Source organism: Juglans microcarpa x Juglans regia, chromosome 4S (assembly GCF_004785595.1).
Source record: "Juglans microcarpa x Juglans regia isolate MS1-56 chromosome 4S, Jm3101_v1.0, whole genome shotgun sequence".
NCBI lineage: Eukaryota > Viridiplantae > Streptophyta > Magnoliopsida > Fagales > Juglandaceae > Juglans > Juglans microcarpa x Juglans regia.
Window position 1 is genome coordinate 6,491,389 of NC_054601.1, and position 17,224 is coordinate 6,508,612.

The 17,224-nt window shown below is 40.0% G+C and overlaps 2 protein-coding genes across 2 annotated transcripts; one reads left to right on the forward strand and one right to left on the reverse strand.

The window, feature by feature from the left end:
- Positions 1-296: 296 nt before the first annotated feature.
- Positions 297-7,528, forward strand: LOC121262859 (kinesin-like protein KIN-7F). The gene is made up of 12 exons (XM_041165520.1): positions 297-471; positions 989-1,078; positions 1,163-1,263; positions 1,346-1,459; positions 1,549-1,630; positions 1,720-1,787; positions 1,874-1,939; positions 2,030-2,148; positions 2,749-3,091; positions 4,243-5,391; positions 5,678-5,997; positions 6,912-7,528. Exons 1-12 carry the CDS (start codon positions 447-449, stop codon positions 7,228-7,230), a joined length of 2,796 nt encoding a protein of 931 aa, XP_041021454.1. The 5' UTR covers positions 297-446; the 3' UTR covers positions 7,231-7,528.
- A 1,843-nt stretch (positions 7,529-9,371) lies between these two features.
- LOC121263159 (V-type proton ATPase subunit c1-like) lies at positions 9,372-16,820 on the reverse strand. The gene is made up of 3 exons (XM_041165978.1): positions 16,617-16,820; positions 16,216-16,501; positions 9,372-9,721 (listed from the first exon to the last, which is right to left on the reverse strand). Exons 1-3 carry the CDS (start codon positions 16,684-16,686, stop codon positions 9,589-9,591), a joined length of 489 nt encoding a protein of 162 aa, XP_041021912.1. The 5' UTR covers positions 16,687-16,820; the 3' UTR covers positions 9,372-9,588.
- Positions 16,821-17,224: the final 404 nt, after the last annotated feature.

Consider the following 17,224-nt stretch of genomic DNA (forward strand, 5'->3'; position numbering starts at 1 on the left):
CCACCCTTTCCACCCATCAGGCCATCTTCATCTCCAGAGCTCCTCGGAGATGAGAAGACGGTTTTGATCGCAAAATGGCCGATCTTTCTTTTCTTTAAGGTCGGTTCAATTTGATTTTCAAAGTCTTCCTTCGCATCTCTCCATTTTAGGCTTCTTTTCTCGTGAGAAGAGAACTCAATACTAAGCTACGAAGAATAAATTCTGGAGGTGAATGCGTTCTTCTTTCACATGAATTGATCATTTGGGAGGAGGAGGAGGAGGAGGAGGAGGAGCAAGTACTGATGCAAGGGGACTTTTCGAGCTGGAGTGGACAAGAAGAGAGAATTTTCGTTTCGGTGAGGTTAAGGCCTTTGAATGAGAAAGAAATCGCGACGAACAATGTTTCCGACTGGGAATGCGTCGATGGCAACACCATCAGATTCAAGCAAGCCCTGCCGGACCGGGCCATGGCTCCCACTACCCATACTTTTGGTAATTAAAATTCATATTATTCACGCTTTTATCTCTTCATTTTGACTGCCTTTTCTTCTCTCGTATATATGATTCATGTGTAGGAATATACACGGGTGATCAGTGCGAATCGTTGAGTCAAATGTTTGACGATTATCACGGGATATGTGATAGAAATAGAATGATAATAACATTATATGGTCTTGAGATTTATCATGTCGAATGCCTTAAATTGTAGAACCGAAACCCGAAGGTGTCTTTAATGAGCCATTTGTGTAATATGTGTAAGTTTCCATATAACAGACGAAGGCCAGAACCTAATGAGAGTGCTTAGGCTGGAATATTTTGCCAACTCAATAGCTTGAAAGGGTTGCCAAGCTCATGCATAGATTTGGATAGGCTTTTCTAATAACATGAAGGTTTTTTTTTTTTTAAATCCGTATTATAGAATCTCTCCAATCAGCTTTAATTTGTTCTTATTAATTATCTCCCGTTTCCTTCTTGTTCTTACTTTCGACAATCAATGCCGCGGGAATAGATCGAGTATTTGGGAGTGGCAGCCTCACGAAGCAGGTGTATGAAGAAGGAGCCAAGGAGATTGCCCTTTCTGCACTCGGTGGCGTTAACTGTGAGTAACTTTTTTGACCTCGTCTTTAATTTCGATCGGGGGATTCGTATAATTGATAATAGACAAGTTATTGAATATGCACAGCAAGCATTTTTGCATATGGGCAAACCGGCAGTGGAAAGACATACACCATGACTGGAATCACTGAATATGCAATAGCAGATATATACAACTACATGGATATGGTGAGTATAAATGCATAACATACAAGTTATCTATTTTCCATGGCAAAGTATCATAAGTTTCACATGTTTTCTCATCTTATAGCATAAAGAAAGAGAATTTGTGTTGAAGTTCTCTGGCATGGAGATCTATAATGAGGCCGTCAGAGACCTTCTGAGGTCAGACAGTGCTCCACTTCGACTTCTAGATGATCCAGAGGTGAATATTTCACGTTTTGTTTTCCTTCTGTTACAATCATAGTGAAGATAATTTTAATTGAATGATCACGAAGATTTTCACTTCAACAGAAAGGTACTGTTGTTGAGAGACTCTCAGAGATAACTTTGAAAGACCGGAACCATCTGCATGAACTCCTTTCCATTTGTGAAGGTGATGAGCTTGTGTTGGTTTTTGTTTATCAAAATGAAGTTTTTCCTATCTCACATAATGTTTCCATAATATACATTGCTTGCTTGCAGCTGAAAGGAAGGTAGGAGAAACCTTTCTGAATGAAACTAGTTCCAGATCCCATCAAATTTTGCGACTGGTATGCGTGGCAAATTACCTCTTAGTTGTTTTCTTTTCCAATATTTTTTATACTAAACGATGCTGGTTACTATATCTCTTCCACAGACAATTGAAAGCTCTGCTCGTGAATATGAACGCTCAGAAAATGCAAGCATTCTTGTATCTCAAATGGTAGGAAATGGTTATTAATGAATTTCTTCCGAAAGTTCTGTAGGAACGATTTTGTGGGAAATGAGCACTTAAGTTTGCATCTTTCTACAGCATTTTGTTGATCTTGCTGGAAGTGAGCGTGTGTCTCAGACATTGTCAGCTGGTGCAAGATTGAAAGAAGGTTGCCACATAAGTTTACTGACTCTAGGAACTGTAATCCGCAAATTAAGGTCATGATCTTTTCTTTTTTCCTAAAAACAATTAAGATTATGAGCATGCAGAATATGTAAGATGAAAACACACTTCCCACCCTCGAATTTACAGGTGCTTTTCCAGTTTGCACCCTTATAACACCTTTTCCATAGAGTTAAGAAGGCCATATTAAACTGAAAACATTATGCCATCATAATCCAAAACCCAACAACTATGTGTTGAACACTTACTAGTAAGATTTCTATTTAGTTATGTGTTGAACACTTACTATAGACTGCTTGCCTAGGTCAAGGTTTCTATTAGTACTGGTTCTTGCTAGCTCCCTGCATGCTATCCTCATCAATATTGTTACCGGCCCGTGACCTTGTTAGCTTAGGGTGCCAATTATACATTTAGTAGTTTAGGGTTTCCATTTTCATTTTTAGCAGTTTAGAATGTAAATCTGAAAAGACTGACAATTCTGCCTGAAGGGTACAAAATATAATTTTCGCTAGACTTTTTTTTATTTATTATTCTTCATATTTTTTAGTGTTTAATTGACATTAATTGTTAGCTTCTTTATTGTTTTAGCTTAAATCATTTCTTACTTATCGATTTACTGTCGCGATTGGATGCAGCAAGGGAAGACATGGGCATATTCCCTTTAGGGACTCTAAGCTAACACGCATTCTACAGAACTCCCTTGGTGGCAATGCCAGGACAGCCATGATCTGCACCATGAGCCCTGCCCGTAGTCACGTTGACCAATCAAGAAACACCCTCTTGTTTGGGAGTTGTGCTAAAGAAGTGACTACTAACCCAAAGGTCAATGTGTGGATGTCCAATAAGGCATTGATAAAGCAACCGCAAAGAGAAATGGTGGGTAGAATGGAGAGCGAGTACATGAAGAGCTTAGCACCAAATTTCATCACATATGATGTCGTCTCCATAATGAAGGAGAAAGATCTCAGGATTGCGAAGGTACGATGAGATGAATGTTTACACTTCAGTCTCTACAAATTATTAAGAAAGATGACCTTTCAGCTAAGTGATTATTTTTTTTCCTTAAAAAAAAAAGGAAAAAATACTTTGTATCCTTAAATTATCGAGGGTTTTATATCTTGCGGTACAAGTGGACTAAGGATTCTATACATCTAGAAACAATATGCTGAGCCGGTGCTAAGATAAATAATAAATGTTTATTATATTCTATAAGAGAAATGATAGTTGTAGTCTTAAGGTGTGTGAGCTCTATACACTTCATTTGAAAAAAATTGGATAAATCCTACTCTTTTTTATACAAAGCTTCCACACGCTAAGACTAAGACTGTATCCACAATTACTAAAAATTTGTACTTTGCACCCACATTCGATTATGACCGTTGGGATGAAAAAAAAAAATAGATTATGTGACATACTCTTGGGCAGATTTTAATGGAAGGTGGAAAATGTCAAAGTTTGATAATTTGTAGGTTCAATGAGTTTATATTAGTAATTTAGGGTGCAAAGCAAAACCCATGATAGTTTGAGGATGCGAAGCATATTTGCCCTCTTTTTTTTTATTATTAGAACAGAGGTTTGCTTTGAAAAATTCAGGTAAATGAGATCATTCGCAACAGTTTTTCTTCCTATTTTTCAAGAGCAATGATTCCCTTCTTGTAAATTTGTCGACTTCGTAAGGCACAGTACTTTCTAGAAGTAGAATTAAAAGCTTTCCACCTAGCTACTAATCATAGCATTTCGAATGGACATGTGACTTTTGACAAAAGACAAATATAATGGGACATCAATAGAATGAAATTTAGGCTTTTCTTCTGTTCACTTCTGCCCCATATCGTGGGTGAGGCAAAAGACCCATTGAAAATATCTTTATTTGGAGACTTCTTGATGTTATCATCAGTTTTTCAATTAAAACATATTTTCTGGCATGGTCAATCTTTTACTTGATTTATGATTAAAAAGTAGTGCACTTGCCAAAGCTTTCTTTGGAAGGTGGTGTGGGCTTGGAATTTGGAAAGTGGGTTGGCTATGAGTTAGTCAGAATGTAGTAGGAAAAAAGAAAATAGAAAAAAATAAAGTTTTACCTATTGTACATCGGTTGTTCACAAGTTCAATTAGTATATGCGATGCAGATGAATCAAGAGATTAAAGAATTGACTCGGCAATATGAGCTGGCTCAGTATTGGGTTGAGAGTACTATACAACAATCTACTGGAGATGAACAGGTTTTAAGAATGGATGAATGTCCTATATTCCATTCATCACAACTAGTCAATCCTCGTTTTCTCGATCTCGATCCCAGGACACACAGTTGTTCTAAAGATTTTGGCAGACCCAGCGAACGCAGTGTCAACAAGCAGTACCCCCAACAGTTTGCTGAGAATCCTGAAGACAACTTTCTGCTGGATGAGAATCTTGATCAAGACAACTTTCTACTGGATGAGAATCCTGAAGACAACTTCCTGCTGGATGTCGGTACCGTTGGCCCTGATCCATATGAGTGTTTGGATTGGACTGCTCAAATGGCTGATTCAGAATCTGAATATGACTGCAAGGAAGTTCGATGCATCGAAGAGGAGGAATTACGAATGGATAGAAAAGTAGAAGCCCCTCTGTCCTTACCTGGTCCTGAAAAAAAAATTGGACACTTACCCTTGAGAGAGGTCATGAATGAAGATGCCGTAACATCCCCAACGAAGGGACCTACGGAGGCAACGAATGGAGATGTTGCAACATCCCTAATGAAGGTATCTAAGGAGGCTATGAATGAAGATGCAGTATCATCTCCACAGAAACGATCTAAGAAGGTCATGCATGAAGAAGCAGTATCATTCCCTGAGAATAGAGCTCAAGATTTGAGTGATGTCAATGCAGATTACGTTTATGATGATCTAAAGCAAAGAATTCAGAGCATGCAAAACGCTATCAGCTGTCTTATCAGTTTCTGTCCATCAGAGGAAGCTCCAAGATATTCTGATGCTTATATGTTCCGCTCTAGAAGGCCGACATTGCTTAGAAGCAGAAGTTGCGGGGCAGTTCTCGTGACTATTCCACCTACTGGATTTGAGGACTTCCCTAGAAGTCCAGAACGCCCACAGAAAATTAATTCTGCCCCGAGGTTTAGTGTTAACGATGAATATTTTTCTAGAAAAGATTCTCAAAAGTCTCTCAAGAGTTTTTACACAGAAGCACAGAACAGCAACAAGTCTGATTCAGAGCTGGATGCTTTTGCTGGACTGAATGAAGCCAAAAATTCAACTAATAAACGATCTGATGATATGGTGAGATAGCGAACCCCTCTCTCTCTCCCTGTCACACACACCACCTTTGGGTCTCTACTTCACTTGGTTCTAATTCAAGTCTGTAGGTTGGGAGTTATAGTATAATTCATTTGGGAGTACTTATTCATCCTACTGATCATATCACTTAAACCTTATCACTTTTATTAACTACCGGAAAACATGCAAGTTGATACAGCAAAGAAATTATGGGTGGGTTAATACCCATTTTCAGCATTAAATACATATATTGTGCTCAATTTCATTATGGGCTTGTCATGTGTGATAGGTGCAAAGGGCCGTACACAACATGAATGATGCCAAAGACAACGTAAACGAGGTTGGCTTGGCAGAACAGGAGGGTAGTTTGCAGCCAGCTTCAAACAGGCTCTCCAAATTTGAGAGGCAGAGAGGTGAAATAATTGAACTCTGGGATGCGTGCAATGTACCATTGGTCCACAGAACCTATTTCTTCCTTTTATTCAAAGGTGATCCTTCAGACTCTGTGTACATGGAAGTAGAGTTCAGACGGTTGTCCTTTCTGATGGACACTTTTTCGCATGGAGCTAGCATGGTGGATAAGGGTGGAACTCTCACAAAAGCTTCAAGGTATAGCCTCTCTTCCATCTGGAAGATTTTCTTAGGCACAAGTACACACACGTACGTACGAACGTGAAACTGGAGTGCCGTACCACCCCGTGACCAACCGAAGCACCCCATCTATAGATCATTATTATGAATACAATATCATAAAACAAAAACTTTATCTACGGTTATTTTGGCATATATTCTATTAATATAATTGGTTGTATATTTTTTTAATATAAAATAATTATTTTAACCAATCAAACGTATAAATAATATACAAAAATATATGTAAAAGAACTCATCATAAAATTACAGATTCCCAAATACATAAATGATGAACTTGAGAGACTTTCATAATCCTTAAAAAAAGTTACATTGTTTCCTGATAGGATCCAGAAATTGCTTGAAGACAAAAGAGCGGTTGCAAATGTTTGTTGTAATATTGAGTTCCTTGTTTAGCCAAATGTCAATGCATCTAAATTCATGGCTTTTTAATTTGCTGGCATTGGAGGAGTCATAACTTGCTAGCTTGACATTTGAGCTACATTATGCGTAAACTCATCTCCATCTTTGAAGTAATACTATTCATAACCAAAAGAATATTTTATTCCAATAATTTAGGTTGAGGAAAAATAATAGTTGGGAAATAATAATTTAAGTAAAAATTAAATTATTAATTAACATATGGTTAGTGAAGTTACAAAATATGGAAAAAAAAAATAATAATATATTATTATTTTGACTAATCCAATATATAGTTATGGTTCAAATGATTTTGATTGATGAAAAATATGTACACTTAACTAAATGAAAATGACTTTGATGGAATCAATGCTAATACTCTTTTTAGTGTGATATTTATGCGAAGTCCTTTCAAGTGCCGGCAAGAAATGTCTAATATATTAGTTTTTTGTTTGTTTGATGGGGTGGGGCAGCGCGAAGGCTCTTGATCAGGAAAGGAAAATGTTGTGCAGGAAAATGCATAAGTTCACAAAAATACAACGAAAACGGCTTTACCAGAAGTGGGGTATTAAGCTGAATTCAAAGCGGAGGAGCCTACAATTAGCATACCGGTTATGGAAGGACACGAAAGACATGGACCATATATGGAATAGTGCTGCCCTTGTTGCAAGTTTGGTGGGGTTTGAGAACCCAAGTCAAGTCTGCAGGTCGATTTTTGGAATCGGTTTCTTATCCCTAAGGGAATCCCATAAATCCTCTATATGGAAACACAGTTTTCCATCTCTCTCGTAAGCTTGTTGGATTTAGGGGGCGTATCCATGTCAATTTTAAGTATATGATGTTGCTGCTAAGTTGTACAGTTCAAATTAGATCCATACAGTAGCAGTTTCATATGTGAATTGAAAGGCTTGAAGTAGACACTGCTTACAAATTGAGCGCGATTCTTCGTAACAGCATGTATGTATATCTCTGCAATGTGAATGAAATGTACCCAGAAGTTTGTAAAGCTTGAGGATTGTCTGATATTGTACAGGGCTTGTTTCGCCTGAAAGAGAGCAAGCGGAACAAATAAAAGGGACAAGCTTTTTTGGGGCCCAAAAAATAATTTTCAACGTGAATTATCAGTTGTTTTTAAGTTACATCCTAAACAACCAAAAGTGATAATTTAAACTCTAATCTACCAAGTTTTTATCCCAATTAAGATTCGATTGTTAAAATCAATAAAAATAACAAAAGGTAACACATTCTCGAGCTTCTTGTAGTCGGTCTTAAAGGGAGAATCTTCTTGTTTGCTTGCTATACCCCTCCTTGCACGGCTTGGCTAGTTCTTCGAGCCCTGCTTCTCCCTTTCCCCTCCCCCCCTTCTAACGTCCAATACAAGGCCGTATGGAATATAGCCAAGTGGTAAGGCATCGGTTTTTGGTACCGGCGTGCAAAGGTTCGAGTCCTTTTTACTCCACATTATTAACATTATTAACACTCAAATAGAAGTGACTGAGACACCTCCTCGAACTATGTCTGACAAGCCGCTCCTTATCCCAAAAGTCTTCGATCCTTAGCATCTCAGGTGCCAACGAATGCCTTTGATTTCGCTTGATTTGAAGCATCTCTGTCCAGCTTGCGTATGACCTTCTCTAGTATGGGGACCTTGCCCCTACTCTCTAAAGCTTGCAACCATCGCTGTCTTGTCTTACTAAGTTATTGGATACCGCCTAGAAATATCACTACATGCAATATTCATCCTGACACCATTCCTGTGTTAGCAGGGAAGAGAGCTCAATAAGGTTTAATGGTCACTTGTGAAATTAATTTGTTCACAGATGGCATACTTAGGACCTTCAAATCATGTTTGAGAACCAAACCCACCCCCCAAAATTCTATAACGATGTATTAATGAAACGACTAAATTGATCAAAATTATAAGTATAGAGGCATAATTTAAAATTGAAGTATAAAAAGTTAAGAAATTAATCTCAAAAAGCCAATCCACAGACTATTTTAATATTAAACTTTAATATGAAATCAAAGATGATCCTTAATTTTTTTATAGGACGGGGTTCTATTAGTATTATTAACTTATAATTATTAACAACATGCTGCTGACATAACACTTATTACAATTAACTAACAGATTTTTTACAGCAATAACTAATTTTATTTATATTAAAACCAAGGGAAGTAAAAAGTTAAAAAATCAGGAAATAATTTAATTCTAGACCAAATTACGTTAACTATTTTTATATTTAACCTTCATTATTAATATAATGAGCCCAATAAATTTATCGAAAAATTCTGCTCAACAATCAATTCAGAAACAACACACCACACCACACCTCACACCAAAGAAAAAACTCGGATCTAAATGCCAGGTCACGATTCTCCCCTTTGAATGAGAGAGAGAGCTCGAGGAGAGAGAGACATGGATGGAGAAATGGGAATATCGAGAAATGGAAGAAAATAATACTAACTGGAGTGCGGTGTAGGGGCAATTCATCGACCTAGCCATACGGAATCGATATTGCAAGTCCAACCGGCTGCATAATTAATCCATCTGTTTGATTGTTTCACCATTAAACATAACCTTCTTGGGTCATAGAAGCAGAACGAGAACATAATTTTTTCGCTTTCAATTTTAACTGGATCCAGAAATGTAGTATGCAAAGGTTCTGCAACATTAGAAGTGGCAACATCATCTATTAAGAAGTAACAGTGCAAACAATTTAGAGCTCCCCATCCCTCTTTCCCCATCCCACCTTCGCTTAATTTTGTGGTGCTTTTCTGCTTAGCATTTTAAAGAGCTTGGATCAGTACACTAAACATGCAAGAAGGTTTTGGCTAAATCTCTACCACATTTTCAGCATGAAAAATTGAAGCTAAGCGAGAGGATGAGAACAAATCCTTTATAAAAGTATACACTATTTCTAGACAGCCTCTAATTAAATCCGCATAATGCATAATCATATAGATGAAGAATTGAACTTATTAAGCGGAAAAACTAATTTCTAATTCTATATCCTAGCACCATAACATGACACTTCCTGATAGAAATGGGAAGACAATCACCCTCATCAACAAGAATCTGTAGTAACAAAGAAAACTTTTGGCTTGACAGAAACAAAACACAACCACCCAGCAGAAGAATGTGCACATTCATTCAGCTCTTGACTGACCAGCTCGAGAAGAGAGGATGATGCCGACAATAAGACCATAGAGCGCCAATGCTTCAGCAAAAATAAGAATGAGGATCATCCCAACAAAGAGCTTTGGCTGTTGTGCATTTGCTCTGCAAAATACAATGGTTACATTAAGTGAAATCATCCTAATAAGAGACATTTTAATGAACAGAGTGCGGGTATATTGAGTGACATCTTACCACAACCCACAACAAATATTCTAACCCCAAAGGACCAGTACTACCTTGTCTTTGGAATGCTAATGTTTTGCTTTTTAAGCCTAATGGCTAATATAACTGGGGAAGAAGGGTTTTTTTTTTCTTTGGAATTTTAAGAGGCCGGGCTACATCACTTATGCCGTTCAGCTAGAGGTTATACAGTCAAACTAAAAAGACAAATTTTAGGTCAAATATTTAAGATTTTATTCATAAATTTCATTTGTACATCTTTCCACAGTATTTGTTTTTATATGGAGAAGCATGCAAAAGAACAAACACAAATCTTACAAAAGAGAAAGACTGTTTGACTGTGGGGTAGGAGGCAAGGGTGATGAGAGCAAGAGTACGAGAGAGATTTCTCAGGTAAATATCATGTCACCTATAAGCATTATAAAACCATTCATCAAAGAAAATGAAAAATTGTTTCATTAAGAATTAACTCGCTAGTTGCAATATGTGATTGGGAATAAATATTTTAGAATAAGTAGCATACCCAATACATGTTACTGATTCACAAATCTAATTGATCCCCCCACTCCAGTTCCCATCTCAGAACTAAGATGATCTCCATTTAGAGTGAGATGGGTCAAAATCAACTTTAAATAACCAGTAGTACCCAAAATATGTCTATAATTCTATAATATATGCGTCAAACCAAAATATATGTCTATAATTCTTTTTTCAGTTGATGGTCTTTTTTTATTTTTTCTCTCTCCTAAAATTTTTTCTCTCCGTACACATGCGAAAAAACACGATGGTGCTTCGTTGTCACTGGAGTAGCGCTACTGGTGTCTAAGCTTCGTGGTTTCCTATTTAGTGATTAGTGTTACCCTGTTTTAACGTTTGGTTTGGTTGCGATGGAGTCATGTCGTAACGTTATTATTGATTATAAGACTTTTGAGTTTACGAAGGAAGATGATAGGTGGTGGAGAATAGCGGAGAGTAGCTGTCGGATCGTCACATATATCTCCATTGACCAAGATGCTTTGGCATGGCTGGCTGCTAAGGTAAAGGAATGTATTGCTTCTAGGGGTCCCTCTGAGTTTCTTAGAACTCGCAGGAGGGAAGTCAGGTCCTAGTTATGCACAAAAGACATAACACTCACGGCAGGTTCTTTTCCTTGTCGGAGTTTGGGATTGAGAGGAGGCGCGGTCTGATAGTAGTACCAGCAGGGAGGACGGGGGACGGATGGAGGAACTTTGGAGAGACCTTGAAGGAGCTATTAGCTCCAACCTCTGTTCCAGGTGAGAAAAACAAAGGTAGTGGAAGCTCGCACCCACCATCGGTGACAGTGCTTAAGCCTTTCGCACAGTTGTACCGAGAGGAGCTCGAGGTGCCTCGAGCAGCAAAAAAGTAGAGAGGGCAGGCTCGGCAGGTACAGGAGGGTCTTTCTCTTTAGTGAGGGCTCAAAGGTGTAAGGAGAATGGCAAGGCAACGATCGGGCTGAATGAGGAATTGCTTCTGCAGGCGTTGGTTGAGATGGAACTTCAAGTGGGTGTTTTGTTTGAAAATATCAATTGGTTGAAACGGTGCGTTAAAGGTAAGGTTGTTGGGGACGTGGGCTTGGGCTTGGGCCAATTTCCTACGGGGCCTCTCATATTGGTTTGTCTACTGGATTTGGGCTGGACAAGGCTCAGGCCCAACACGGGTATGGAAGGAGAAATATCGAGTCTCACCCAATATACCGGTGCAGGGGAGTTGCCCCCTCATCACGTTGCTGATATGTGATCAGCCGGACCCAGCTCCACCACAGAAAGGGTCGCCGGCTCCCGACGACCACCCTGGTGGGTCCGCAATGTTAGTTTCCCAGAGGGATTGTGAGAATTTTGAGGAAGGAGAAATGAGAGAGGACAGTAATGGAAAGGGAGGTTCCGAAGGGGAGTCCAACATACCTATCCCGACGGTTTTGGGTGGGGAGACCAATTTACCTATCCCAAGGATGGGGAAAATGCCTTTGAGGGGGACACAGCCCTGTTTTGGTGATGCAAGCGAGAGTAGCAGTGCTGAGTTGTCTTCGGATGAGCTGCGAGGAGGGGGTTTCTATGGGCTTACGATGGCAGGGGAAGTGGGGCCTGTTCCTAATGAATTGATTGTGGTCAGTGGGCCAATAGAGGAGGTGGGGTCCGTAATAGAGATGTTGAATGAATTTTCAAGGGGATTACAGATGGTGGTCAATGAAGATAGGGGTCATCCGAATGAGTTGGGTAGTCCCACTCTGTACAGTTCACTCTAAGCCAGTCTATATCCCTGCGGATTGGTTGCTGAAAAAGGTGGAGGAGCTTCAGGAATTCCTGGGGATTTCTTGTGCGGGATACAAAGAGCAATTCAGGGCTCTTCTGGTGGCCATTGAATCTGGTTGTTCAGCGGCAGAAAAATCAGCCGCTAAACAAGATAGAGAGTTGAGAAGATTAATATGCACTATCAATTACGATAATAAGGAGGGGAGTGTGGGTAGGGAAAGACAGAAGGGAGGGGGAGCAGTTTTTCTTATGAAGCCTAAAATCATGTCGTGGAATGTCAGGGGGATTAACAATGCAAATAAGCGTCTTCGCATTCGTTCTCTTCTTCGCAGTTGGAAAGCTGATATTGTTTGTATCCAAGAGATTAAGTTGAGCCATGTTGATAGGAATATTATCCGGAGTCTATGGGGTTGCTCGTTTGTGGGATGGAGTTTCTTAGCCTTTTTGGGTGCATCCGGAGGGGTTTTGTTAATGTGGAATAAGAGAGTGGTGGATCTAGTAGAGGATTGCATTGGGAACCATTCAGTGGCCATCTCTTTTAAGAATGTTGTGGATGGTTGGAGGTGGGCTCTTGAGGGGGTGTATGGACCTAATATTGATAGAGATAGACAATTGTTGTGGGAGGAGCTCGTGGGAGTGCATCATATTTGGGAATTACCTTGGGTTGTGTGTGGGGATTTTAACGTGATACGCTTTCCTTGTGAGAGGGCGGATATTTCTTCTTTGACACAGGCTATGGAAGACTTTTCAAAGCTGATTTTCGATCTCAATTTGATTTATCTTCCTCTAGTGGGGGTCTTACACCTGGTCTAACAATAGAGGGGGGTCAAGATTGGACAGATTTCTAGTCTCTTCTTCATAGGAGTCACATTTTCCGGATCTAATTCAGAAGCATTTGCCAAGGGTATGTTCTGACCATTTCCCCATTTTGCTAGATTGTGATGGTTTAAATGGGAGAATGAGATATTTCAAATTTGAAAATATGTGACTCCAAATGGTCGGTTTTGGGGAGGTGAGTAATTGGTGGGCCTCATACTCTTTTCATGGTACTCCCAGCTTTATTGTGGCTTCTAAACTTAAAGCCCTCAAGTTGGATCTGAAGAAGTGGAATATTGAGATTTTTAGACACATCGATGAACAAAAGAGTATTCTGTGGAATGAGTTGAGCTCTCTAGAAGAAGGAGAGGTAAAAGAAGAGTCTTTGTTGAGAAAAATTGAGGTAGTGTCCGAAATAGAAAGGGTTTTGTTGTTAGAAGAAATCTCTTGGCGACAAAAAATCTAGGATGACATGGTTGAAGGAGGGCAACAAATGTATTAAGTTCTTTCATAAAATGGCAAATTCTCATAGGCGCAATAATGTGATTGAGGTGATTCATATTGGTACCACAGTGCATCAATCTCCAGCAAACATTCAGGCCCATATAGAGAATTATTATGAAGAGCTTCTTAAAGAGACGGAGGTGTGGCGCCCTAAATTGGATGGATTACATTTTCAACAGTTGGATGGTAGTGCAACGAGTTTGTTAGAGAGACCATTTGAGGAGTCAGAAGTGCTACAGGTAGTGAGAGGGATGTGCAAAGATAAAGTTCCGGGTCCAGATGGTTTCTCTATGGCTTTCTTTCAAGAAAGTTGGGACATAGTGAAAGAGGATGTGATGAGGGTCTTCTATGAATTTCATTCTTGCCGAAAGTTTGAAAAGTCCCTTTATGCTACTTTTATTGCACTCATTCCAAAGCTAGTAGGTGCTATTGAATTGAAAGATATTCGCCCCATTAGTCTGGTAGGCGGGATTTATAAAATTATTTCAAAGGTGTTAGCTAATCGAATGAGCTTAGTGATGGATAAAATCATTTCCAAGCCCCAAAATGCCTTTGTACGCATTTGGCAAATTTTAGACTCAGTTTTGGTAGCGAATGAGTGTCTGGATAGCCGGCTGAGGGCAGGTATTCCAAGAGTCCTTTGCAGTTTGGATATGAAAAAGGCTTACAATCATGTGTGCTGGGATATTTTGATATATATGTTAAAGAGGTGTGGTTTTGGAGATAGGTGGTGGGTTGGGTGAAACATTGTGTATCATCCGCTAAGTTTTCTGTTTTAGTTAACGTGCAACCCTGTGGTTTCTTCTCGAGCTCGAGGGGCTTGAGACAAGGGGACCCGATATCTCCCTTTCTCTTTGTTGTAGTGATGGAGGCCTTGAGTCGTATGGTGGAGGCAGCAGTTTAGGGAGGTTTTATTGCTGGTTTTTCGGTGGGCAACTCTAACTCCGGTGCTTTTTCCATTTCTCATTTATTGTATGCAGATGACACTTTAATCCTCTGTGATGCTGACAGTGGACAGTTGCAAACTTTAAGGGCTATTCTTTTGTGTTTTGAAGCTATCTCGGGCCTTAACGTGAATTTCGGAAAGTCGGAATTGGTCTCGGTGGGGGTGGTGGACAATATCAATCATCTAGCAAGTTTGTTGGGGTGCAAAGTGGCCTCTCTTCCTATGAAATACCTTGGCCTTCCTTGGGGGCCTCTTTCAAAGCAAAATACATATGGGATGGTGTTGTAGAGAAGGTAGAAAAAAGATTGGCGGGTTGGAAACGGCTCTACTTATCAAAAGGGGGGAGATTTACCCTCATCAAAAGTACCATCTTCATCTTCCTACTTATTTTCTATCATTGTTCCCTTTATTGGTGGGAGTGGCCAATCGGATTGGAAAATTATTTAGGGCTTTCTTGTGGGGTGGTATGGGGGAAGAACATAAATTTCATCTTGTGAGTTGGCAGAAGGTGTGGTGCCCAAAGGAGTTGGGAGGCTTGGGGGTGCGTAGCCTGTCCTTTTTTAACAAAGCCCTCTTGAGGAAGTGGTTGTGGAGATTTCAACTGGAAGAAGATTCACTGTGGAGAATGGCTATTGTTCGAAAGTATGGTTGTAATTGGGAGGGTTGGTGTTCTAAGGAGGGCAGGGGTACCTTTGGTGTAAGTCTTTGGAAATTTATCAGAAAGGGGTGGGAGGAGTTCATAAAACACACTAGTTTTGAGGTGGGAGTGGGGACTAGAATCAGTTTTTGGTTTGATGTATGGTGTGGTGAGAGTGCTCTATTTACTGTTTTTCCAAGTGTTTTCAGATTGGCTAAAAATCAGCAGGCCGTTGTCTCAGTTGTATTGTGCCGTGCCAATGGAAGTGTTCTGTGGAATTTGATCTTATCCAAAAATGCGCAAGACTGGGAAGAGGACGAAATAGCAGGTTTTTACAGTCTTTTATATTCCAAGAAGTTAGGAGGAAACGGGAGGGATAGAATGTTGTGGAAACATTCAGGGTGCAAAATTTTTTTTGTTAAGTCCTTCTATAAAGAGTTGGCAGCTCATCAGCCCATTCGGTTCCCTTGGAAAGGTATTTGGAGAGTTCCCGTATCCCCAAAAGTCTCTTTTTTCACTTGGACTGCTGCTTTGGGAAAGATTTTGACGGCTTACAATTTAAGGAAACGTGGAATGATTGTGATGGAGTGGTGTTACATGTGTAAAAGTAACGGCGAATCAATTGAGCACCTTTTCCTGCATTGTGAGGTGGCGAGGGAGCTATGGGTGGGTAGTTTCAGTCAAGCCGGGCTGTCTTGGGTCATGCCTAAGAGTGTGACGGAACTTTTAGCATGTTGGAATAGGCATCATCATTGCTCCCAACTCATAGCGACATGGAGGATGGTTCCTTTGTGTCTATTGTGGTGTATATGGATGGGATGGAACGAAACGAGAGATGCTTCAACAACAAGGAGAGAAATGTGGGGGAGTTATGGAATTTTTTTGTGTTTTCTTTAGTTCAATGGTTGGCTGCTATTGTACTAAAGGGAGGGAACGTTCACGAGTTCTTGTTCTCTTTTCAGCTTTGTAGAATGTGATTAGGAGTCTCTTTTGTATACTTCATGTGTACATGGGCGATGCCTAGTTTCATTCAATCAATAAAATTTCTTACTTATATAAAAAAAAAGGTACCCAAAATTCCCATATTCACTATTTGCATCCGAAATACAAGCAAATATGCCAAACAGTGATCCACATCAATCACTTGATCCGATCGATCCATTCAAGCAAACCACAATCAATAAGTAAATTGATAACATGAGCAAATACAACTACATATATGTTAGAGGAGGGAGAGATATACCGAACACCGGCGTCACCAACGACTCCAATAGCCATGCCGGCAGAGAGGCCGGCGAGGCCACAAGAGAGACCGGAGGAGAAATGTGCGTAGCCATCGAAGAGGTAATAGGGTTTGGCCTTAGGGTTAATCCCGGTGCTGATGATGACGGCAATGATAAGACCGTAGATACCCAACACTCCAGCCATGACCACCGGCACGATAGACTTCATCACCAGCTCCGGCCTCATCACACCCATCGACGCCACGCCTACCCCACTCTTTGCAGTTCCGTACGCAGCTCCCATACCTGAAAGAAAAGGTTGCAGGCATCCGATGAAAACCCTAGACCCACATCAACCAAACCCTCGATCCATGATCATTAATAAGCAAACAATAATCGCATAGATATAGAACTTGCTTACAGGAGAAGACGAGGGCGGCCGCAGCGCCCAGGAAGCCGAAGAATGGGGCGGTCTCATCACCGTGAGACATTTCACTTTTGCTATAAATCTGAGAAGAAAATTTCCAGTTTTTGTTGTTGTTCCGTAGATCGCACCGTCCCAGTCCTCGTATGCGAATGCCACTCTGCTCGAACCTCAGGTTCTCTTAGCCAAGCGAGAGACACAATTACAGAAACAACCTCGTCTCCCGAGGACTTGTTGGGTATTAAACTCTTTGTGGGCTTTTATTATTGAGAATCTCATAGGAAGCCCAAGAAAAGTTGGGCCACATATAAATACAATACTGACCCATCTCCAGAAAAATTCAAAGTCCCAACGACTGAAACGATCGCTCAAGAATGGAACAATAACCCAGAAAAAACCTGTGTTCGAATGTATGTTTGTGTGCATCCTAGAGTTACGTTTTCAACTTAACATTCTGGAACGCATTCTACAACTCAGAGAGATATAAACACAGCTGACTCCCTAACATTAAATGCTACCCATACACAATGTGAACTCTAATATTTGTGTCAAAAAATTATATAGGCATGTATTTTCAGCCACAAGCATTAATGTTTGCAGAAGAA